Genomic DNA, 10,179 nt, shown 5'->3' with positions numbered 1-10,179 from the left:
TGCAGTGTGCTGTATAAGTTTGCTGGCATTGCATGACAAAATTAACTCAATCAACCTTCAAAGACAGCAACACCCTGCATGACACATACGACGTACAACAGTCAGAGTTGAGGCTTTTAATTTTCAGACCACTCACCATTACAGTTAAGCTGCCAAAGAAGGACACAAACTAAAAAAAAAAAAATATGACAGAGAGACAGACCCAGCAGCTAGACACGAATGTTGAAACAACGAGCATAAACAAAGAGCTCACATGTCCATCGTTAATATCTCAGTTGTGATGTTCTAGATTTTCTGCTTGTAACATGGCACCAAATCCATGTTATGTGTGCTGCCGTGTAGCTTCTTCATACATTGAAAAGGGGTTTCTCACATGAAATAATGGGGTTGTGTGTTTGGCTACCTTACTGTATATATATATGTAGGTGTTTTTGTCTGTTAGGATGAAAGAAAATAAATCCAGTGAAACACGATAAAACAGCACTTTTACTGCCTATGAGTTGGGGATAAGAATGCAGTGTCTGTTTATATTGTAGTGTTTATATTTATTCTGTAGATATTAACTCTATATCTCGATCGCTAAACCTGCACTCATGGGCTTTATGACAAATCACTTACATTTCATTTCTTCATGATTGATTCGCAAAAAGACAATGAACTGTGAAAATCTGGAACCCCATTTGAAGAACAACAACTCATTTGATAGTATAGTTATGGCCTTAATTACGAGCTAAGGGTAATGTTACTTAGGAAGTGATTGAATGCTAACATCAGATTTGCTGTCTGAGCGTATCAAGAGATACCAAAAAAGTTATTTACCTTTGGCTGATATCCTTCCTCCAGATGTCCTTTTTCAGTTTCCTTTTGAAATGCTGACAAATTGTAAAGCTGTTAAGTTGTGCTGCACTAACATGATAAACTCACAGCTCATTTAAAAAGGAGAGGTTATACGTCCGTCTCTCCGACTAATATTTAAGAATTAATCCTTTTGCAAAGCTCCAGCAGTTAAAGACAGGATTTAGAATTTCTTAGATGTAAACCCTTAGCGAATCATGCTGATTGTAAGTTGTTATGTTGTTTTCCATTTTTATTTAAGTTTTGAGGAATTAACACCTTTTACTGTATGCATGTTCAAATACTAAGCACTATGCATGCATCTGTGCATATGCTTACTGTAGACCTGCATTTCCTTTCATCCATGTATCCATCAATCTTTATTTGTAAAGCGCCAATTCATGCAATCCATGTTCTTTGCCTGCAGGTAAACTCAGTTACTCATCTTCGCCCCACTGAACTGAAGCGATCTGAACGTTAAATTCTCTGTGATTCACATTTTCCTTAGCTTCATTCATGCAGATGTTTTTTTCTCCATGAAACACATCCAAGCATAGACAGAAAGAGAGGAGGAGGAGGAGGAGGAAGATGGAGAATAAGTGAGTCATGGTTCCTGTTGAGCCGTACACAGGAAGCCTCTGTCACCGAGACAGCACATTGATCTCTGATAACCCTTCCTGGGTCCCCAAAGCCACTTTTCAAACCTTTAAGCCTCACATACTACCGAAGCCCTAACAGATGAGCTCAAGTTTCTCTTTATAGACACCTCTTGTTATGTCCCACATTAGTCTGAAACATAAATGAGCTTGAAGGTGGACAATCACAAGATCTTTGCTGCTTCTCAATTATTGCTGAAATTGATAAAAAATTGAATCTACTTAATCGCACAGTGGTAGTTGTTTTATTTGTCTTTTGTAAGGATCTCTAATGGTCCTGAGGAGCATAGAATCAAACAGAAATAATGAACAAAGAACAAAACTGAGACTTTAGATCATGACTTTCCTCAGTTTTGTTTTTATTTGCTAAACATGAAGCAGTAATGTAAACAGGTAATTCCTTAGTTTAAGGCAGCAAATTCAACATTTTCTCTCGTCTTGCAAAAAAAAAAAAAAATTCAACATTTTCACCCTAAGCCTAATTTTAGCTATTTTCAACGGTACTTTTAGCTTACGATTTCAACAGTTTATCCGGAAGAGTATTGTGGCTTACTATTTGAACTGCTTTATTAGCCTATTTTTAGCAAAGTGTTTCAACTGTGTGCTTAGCCATTAGCTTACTTTGGGCTTACTGTTTTCAACTGGTACTCAATAAGCCTTCTTTAAGCTAACTGTTTCAGCGGTTTTAATAGTTTAAATAAAATAGCTCTATTTAGCTGTTTATCCGTTAGCCTAGTTTTTGGCAAGTTCTTTTAAAAAAACGTTGCATCCTCTAGTCTATCTTAAAGGAAGAATGTGCGACATTGTGCACATAAATACAGCAGAAATCAAGTTTATACTCTGTGAATGTCTCTCTGAGTCACGACTGTCTACAATGAGTGAGAAGCGCGAGTCCTGCTGGCTGTGTCGTTGTCAGGCTGTGTATACATGATGTTTACATGGGCGGGGCGGACTTGCGTATAAAGCTGTTTTAGTCGAGGGCTAGAGAAAAGAAGACTAATCAATGTGAAGCTATAAGTTAACCAAAGTGTGCTAACATTAGCCTGCGAACATAACAATGCTGGTCACAGTCAATTGACGCTCAGGCAAAGGACAATTTTGTCCGCCGCGTGCGCTTATGGTGCGTTCTAATTCATAACTTCATCGTTTGACCGTGAGTGGAGAGGGGGTTGGAGATGTGCCGCTGGAGGAGAGCGGAGGCTTTAGAATAGCGGAGGAGTCGTCAAACAGCGGTTTGTTTTGGTTTAATGTTGGCGCTCAAGTGCGACATCTACTGGATCAGAAAGTCGCACAGCCTTCCTTTAAGCAATTTGTTTGTACAAATAACTTATTTCTTATAGCTATATATTTCAACTTTTTTATTTTAAACATTAATCTTCTTTTAGGTAACTAATGCGACTATTTCCACTGTTTATCCGCCAGCCTGCTTTAAGCTAACTTTTTCAACAGACCATTCAGCCATAAAATGTATTTTAGTATGTCAACCGTTTACCCGTTACTTTAAGTTAAACTTCTCTGCTTGCTTGCTATCTAGCGTTCATACATTCTCGTATTCAGGTGCACAGCCTAACAAGATCCCTTCATACAACTTACAACAGAGACCTCCTTGAGGAACAAGTAGGCTGCCCTGGCTTGGGAATCATCGTCCCAAGCTAATACGTTCTGGCCTTGTTGCATCAGCAGTGACAGTATAGTAAAACCCTCCCTTCTTCTATCACTAGAGAAGAGATAAAGCCAGAGATTTCTTTATTTGTAATCTGATTACTATGTTTTATTATCGGCTCTGGGGATCAGCTTTGAACCTTGTGGTGTCAGTGCAGCTGTTTTGGTTAATAGGCTGGTTTATTAAGTGCTGTTAATCCACCTCTCAGATGACACGGGTAAATGTGGTGACTTGCAGGTTTACTAAAATTGTCTTTTCTACTGTAAAAAAACAACGCATTTTTAGTTTAACGTAGGCGCTGAAGTAAATGTCAGTTTTTCATGAACGAGTAGATATTCTCATAGATTCATATTAGGGGTTTCATGACCTAAATTGTAGCACAAAAATGTCTTTCTCAAAAAGGCAGAGAGTAATCATGTACAACAGGTTAACATATAACCTCTTTTTACACACTCGATACAACAATGGCGGTTTTGGGTGAAGTCTATGATGATGAAGGTTTTTTTTTTAAATGATTCTGTACTAACAGTGTTTTTATGTGTGTTTCTACAAGAGGTAGGGTTATCACAACCAGCGGGGGAGGGGCCTGGATTTTAATTCTGATTTGTGACCATCTGGCTCCTCCAGGCAGCTGCCGGCCCAAGCTGAGCAGAGCCACCCCGCCTAGCTAGCTGCTCTGCCCCGATGCCCCATGGGATTTACAGAGAGGTCAGCACTGCTGCTAGAGACACAGTGTCATCTAATACTCTCAAACAATCAGCTCAAATGATCACACACACACACACACACACACACACACACACACACACACACACACACATACTCATAGATACAACGATAAGATGGGTTGCAGTTTAAGAGAGGATGTGAATAAAGAAATTGTTTTAAGTAACATCCTCGTTAAGGGAAAAAAGGCCACGATCGTTTCAAATAAATAAAAAAAAAATCACAATTCTTGCTCTGAATGGATCTACACCTAATTCAACAAGACAAAAGAGAGGCGATGGTAGAAGGGGGTGGGGACAGAGAGACGGAGAGAATGGATTTCCCCCCAAGTGTTGCCATGGCGACAGCAGTGGATAGTGGATGACTGATTTCCTGTACAGCTGTGGAGCTCGAAGGGTAGAGAGAGAGAGAGAGAGAGAGCGAGAGAGACACGTTATCTGTGAAAGAAGAAGGAGGTGGAGCTTGCTGAAGAAAGCATCCATGTTTTCTCTTAAATGTACAAATTCTTAGTACTGATTAGTTTCTTTTTCTGCCTGCATGATACAGGAATTGCGTTCTTTTAGAAATGGACTAAGTATTTATTTTCTTCTTCCACAATCTGCAGGGATACATTTGCATGTTTCATGGACGACAGTTGTAAAAAAATATCACAACAGGCAACCACAGGACAAAAATTAGTAACAGACACAAAGGTTCTAATACTTACATTTCTTACATTTCAGGGTGATCGTAAAATCGCATACCAAACATAAAACCCTACAATTGCTATCCATGATTCTCTTTATTTCAGTCTTTTTTTCCATATACCTTATAAGAGAAAATGTTTTGTTTCATCAAATGTTTGAAGAGCTCTTCATGTGCCTTATAGTGAAAAATGTTGTACTGACATCAATAACAAATTAAGCTTCAAGTCAATGAATTTAAAGAAAGCTTCTCTGCTAAATCATTTGAAACAGTATTTGAGATGGCAGTTTCTGCTACACTGCTAGGAGTAATTATAGCTTCTTCTTTTTCCTCATCATAATTAGATTTATTTGGTTATGTTCAATGACAAGCTGGCATATCAAGTCATCTCTGGTAAGGCGTCAGAAACATTCATTTTGTGGATTAGTACATTTGAGCCGTGTAACTAGTAGGCTGACAAACTAGCTAGTTAACTTGTCGCGCTTTACCTGTGTAGCTCACATTGGTTGGTTTATTTTAATTTCTATTTTATTGTTAAATAAAATGTTTTCCCCTTGTTTTCTTTGTTAATGGTACAATTCTGTGGCGTTCTTCTTTTTTTCTCACCTAAAAGCCAATTCCTAACCAAAGTTCCAACTGTTAGCTTTTTGTGAGCATGTTGAGGCCTAAAGATTGCAGACACGCTGGTTGTTTCTTAAGAGATGATCCACAAAGTCTGCTTCTGTTCAAGTCTCTGAGCTTTTTTCATTGAAGCCCGTCGCTATCAGCCAAGAAAGTGAAAACATACAGAAGTGTATTGCATTCACAAAAAAGATTGTATTAACTGTTACAGTTCTACTCTGTTTTTCTCAACTCATGAGAGGTGGGTGATCCCACAGTAGAAACGGAACCTAAAAGTACAAGTAAGACATGCAGCATCCGGCCTATGAGCTTTTCAATAGTGTCAGATTTATTAGGTAGATTGAATTGAGGAGGAGGAAGAGGAGGGGAAACAAAGGCACTTTAATAAGAACTGGGGCCAGCTAGTATATAGACCATTTGTCAGCATTAAGTTGTAGGAAAGTATTAGCTCTGTAATATTTTCATATTAATCTCAATCTAAAGCACATTGAACTAATGTGCTGACGTGCTCTACAGATAAAATTGCAACGGCTACTTTTCCTTCATTATTTTGTAAAACTATATCAAATGTAGCAACACCAAGTTTAAATAGAAGCATCCCCAAATAACTTTATATTTCATTGTGAAACAGCGGTTATAAATACTAAACTGTTTGTTTTCCGGTAGCCAGCCACCTACAGTAGTGTGTTTCGATGTGGCAGAAACATCACTGCTGCTGTGTCCCATGTGTTAGCATACACTGCCACCTTCTGGCCAAACTAAAACCTACCTGAAAGCAAGCTTCCACCAGAGGGCAGCACACACTAATAAAACAGAAGACAATTATTTAGTGATAGTCATGGTGTATATTTATGTTATATTTTTATTGGAAACAAGTCCATCATCTTAAATAAACTTACAGGCATACAGTACTTTTTATTTTTTAGCTGTTTTTCAATTAACTATATTTCTTTGATTTTTTTTATTGTCATATTTCATTTTTGAAACTACAAACAAAAGAAAAAGCTCACATATAGAAATCACCACATAAGAACAGAACGTTGGCAAATAATTGTACCTTTTTATTAGATATTGAGGGCATTAGTACCAAGAAGGCACAGACCAAACTTCATAGTAACATTTCTTTTGTTTTTAACTACAGGGTGACAAAAACATATCCTGAAGGGGGATCCTTTCACAGAAAGGATTATGGGCACGAACATACAGACTTACAGTCGCTTACATATTGTAAGTTTGACCATATATGGAAGTCAGAAAATGTAGTAAAAACAAATTATGCAGACTTTAAGGACGTGGGTTATGACTATGGCTATGTACCTCAACACTGTTTGAATATAAGAAACTTTGTCCATCAAACTATGACATGTTTTCATTAATGAGAAGAAACAGCTTCAAAACAGTAAGAGGAAAACATGTAAGAAATATAAAAGTTATTATAGAGCAGTATCTCATTTATGTGTTACACAAATGTTTTTTTTTACTTGTTAAGTTGCTGCATTACCTGCATGTAAAAACAAAAGTATTTTAAAAATGGCATGGTGTATCTGATAGCTGACCAGAACAAAAATAAACAAAAACGACACAGTGATCTAGAATGATTTCACATCTTGTATGAGTTTGAAAACACTGACAGCGTTTGTCTTACAAAATGACACGTTGTGCCGACCTAAAGGAACAACGAGTAAATAAAACAAGCTGAAGTTTGAATGAAAACTTAGGCCGTTTGTTGTTTGACAGACATGTTGTATATAAACTCTAAAAGCTTCATTTCAACTTAAGATGTAAGAAAAAAATAAACATCTCATCTGCAGATGAACTGTTACAGTGAAAGCCACAGAATTCATGGAAAAGTATGAAGATTTAGTAAGAACTATTATCACTTTTGCTGCCGGGAGTGAAAAGATTGATATCACTCATCTTTCTGTAAGATGTGGAGGAAGCTTTAGCTTAGCTAAAGGTAAAGAATTAAAGTGTGGGGGGGGGGGGCGTGGCTCTTCAATGGTTAAAAATACACCAGTTTGTCTTTGAACACATTATTTTATGTTTGAATTGTACAAAAGAAAAATCACACAAACTTGAAAATGAGCTGCATGTGTGTGTTTGAGTATGTTATGGCAGGCAGCAGGGATTTCTCGCTTTATCAAGAAATTGTTCTGCAAATTCTGTAACCCTGCTGTGATATATAGAATTGTTACTTTTCAAGTGTTGCTTTTTAAAGTAAAAAGTAATAAGCTGGTAGTGTCATATAGTTGTGGATGGTGGGGTATTGTTAGTGAGGCTATCAATGCGAGGTTTGGCAAACTGTCTTTTCTCTGTGGCTGAATATTAAATGTAGGGATATGAGATTGTTTTACAAGATTCTCATTGAACTCTCTGCATGAAGGAGTAATAAAAGCCCTTCACCTAAACGATGAAATATTCTTTTAATATCACAGCCCAGCAGGATCTGCTTTTTTTATTTTATATCTTCAGGATCTTTAAACTTAATACGATTTCATTTCAAATAAAAAGAGTTATTCTGGGGTCTCATTCATTTTACAGTGCAGTGTTTCCCAACATATATGAACACGAGTCAGGCTCTTATTGAAGAGAAGCTGAAAACTTGATTGGATTTTTAAAAAGTATGACAAAGTTGATTTAAAGAGCCCATATTATGCCCTTTTTGAGGTTCGTATATTTAATCTATGTACCCACTTTTGTATGTTCACAATAGCTAAAGTTGGAAAAAAGTGTCTGTTTTCATGTACTTCTCCTCCTTGCTCCCTCTACGCTCTGAGTCCGTCAGCTGCACTCTGTTGAGCCCACACTGTTAGACCCCACGTGGGCCAAGTCTGCTCTGATTGGTCTGCCGATCCGCTCTGTCGTTATTGGTCAGTTGCTCAGCATGCTTCTCGGAAATTTCATCATGAGCTGCTGGGCTTGCCACAACGAGCCAATGAGCTTAGATCAGTGATCTCACACTGACAATGACGCCGCACTGACACATTTTTATCGAGGGGGGCTAGAACCGAGCGTTACATGCGGCTAACGCTACAGCTAACAGGAGGACGTAGGAGAAGCCGCGTTTCCGCAGACTTTGAATTTTTGCACATAGATGTGCCTAAACATGCACAGGACACTTGGAAAACACACTAAAGGGCATATAAAACCAGAAAAAGCATAATATGGGACCTTTAAGCATATAAAACTGTTTCTTATTTTTTAATTGCATGTACGGCGCATTAATAGGTTCTTTTGAGACCGCTCGTAGCATCCTGTCAGAGACCACAGTCCTCTTTAGCTTGTCAGTTTAAAAAGATGAAAGCCACAAACATCACACGTCCTTAATACTGTCACATACATATTGTTTGTAATACTGAAGGATATCAAGCACATACAATAACTGTTAAACATAAACAAGTCTGGACAGCTTATACAAAAAAAAAAAACACGTAAAAAGCTTTCAGGTAAAACAAAAAGGATGCAAAATAAAAAAAGATGAAACCAATTCCAGTTAATGATCAGGGTGACACAAACAGGAAGACAAAGGTGAAATCAAGCCGAGCACAAAGGAAGACTTGCATGTTTGCATTAACATGCAAGTTTTTTTTTTTGTTTTGGCCCACAGCGAAGCCATGGCGGCCTCCATTTTGAGTCTAGATTACAGGGAAGCTTTCGTGGCCGCACACTAGACTCAAGTCTGGACACGCAGGAAGTAACTCAACTTCATTCCTGCAAGAAAGCTCAGTCTGATTTCACAGGACAAGGAAACATTTTGAAATCATTCTGACATGTTTTGAAATGCTAAAAAACGGGCTTGATCTAATAAAGGAGTGTGTGTGTGTGTGTGTTTAAAAATAGTGTCGTGCTTTGTGTTCTGATGGCTTGGATCTTAAAAGGTGAGGGTGTGTGATTGTCAAGGCGACGGTTTGACACCTGCATAGAGGGATGAAGGCACATCGGTGTGTGTGTTCATGATTAAGAGTTCAGTCTGAGAGGCGGGAGTTGGCACACTGCACTTCCTGTTGAGGTAAAATGAAGTGGTGTAGAAGAAGAACAGAGGGAAGGTTCATCTCCCCTCCTTCCCTCCATGACTTTGAAATGTGTGTGAGGGCAGTTTTTTTCTTTCTTTCTTTTTGTCTTTGGTTTGTAGCTCAGAGTGACTTTGTCCTTTGTGTCCTCCAGAGAACTTTGATATGCTCTTCATGTCTGTGCATGAGTCTCTGTCAGCTGTAACACCTCGTGCATTCACACACTTCTTTTGTCTTTAGTAAGGAGGAAAACACAACATGTGGTTCTTAAAAACAGTCCGTAGGAGACACATTTGAATAAAAATGTTATTTAAAAGATGATGACACAATCCCTTTTTGTTTCCTTTCACACAGGGGAGCAGCTCAGGTTACGTTTTTTAAGACGCATTTTCTCTTTTTTGTTCTTTAAGTTCCCATTTCAGCCAGGATCCTCCATGTTTGTTCATGTGTTATTCGTCTGAGCAGCAGCAGACTTCTTGCCAGTTTACTAATAACTGCTGCCAAGAATAGAAACCACCTCTCAAACGCTCCTCTCTCATCTCGTTCCCTGAGGGCTGAAACATTTCCACATCTGACACGAGTCAGAAAAGGTCACCCTGAGGTCGCCTCTTTTCTGTTTCTGTCACACCACGAACTCGGGGACCTCGTCGCTGGTCAGGTCCAGGGAGAAGTACTTGTTGGTTCTCTTAATAGGAAACGGGTGCTGCTCACTGAGCATGCCGGCACGCTGCTCGGCCAGGCCCTGATAGCCCCCGCCGCCGCCGTCGCTCAACTCCTGAGCGCAGCCGAATGTGTAGCTGTGGGCAGTGTCCTGGCAGAGCTCCGCCCACTGCAGGCAGTCCTTCTGGTAGAGCCGGATGTCGTCGAGAGACTGGCTGTGACGATCTGTGGAGGACTGAGGCTTCCTGCAAGCTGATGTCTGTTTGTGGAAACCAAGAAATTCAATATTACCAAGCTGCAGTAACATTTCCCGCTAATTTACGAA

At 39.0% G+C, this 10,179-nt stretch overlaps 1 protein-coding gene across 2 annotated transcripts in view; it reads right to left on the bottom strand.

The window, feature by feature from the left end:
• Nucleotides 1-6,224: 6,224 nt before the first annotated feature.
• Nucleotides 6,225-10,179, bottom strand: part of frmd6 (FERM domain containing 6) — a 28,576-nt gene continuing 24,621 nt past the window's right edge. For both annotated transcript variants that reach the window (XM_020627917.3, XM_065966463.1), the window contains exon 14: nt 6,225-10,113. In XM_020627917.3, the coding sequence (XP_020483573.2) occupies nt 9,817-10,113 (297 nt within the window). In that variant the 3' untranslated portion in view covers nt 6,225-9,816. The remainder of the gene's footprint in view (nt 10,114-10,179) is intronic.

This window comes from Labrus bergylta, chromosome 18 (genome assembly GCF_963930695.1).
Source record: "Labrus bergylta chromosome 18, fLabBer1.1, whole genome shotgun sequence".
Lineage (NCBI taxonomy): Eukaryota > Metazoa > Chordata > Actinopteri > Labriformes > Labridae > Labrus > Labrus bergylta.
This window is presented reverse-complemented; position numbering and strand designations above follow the sequence as displayed.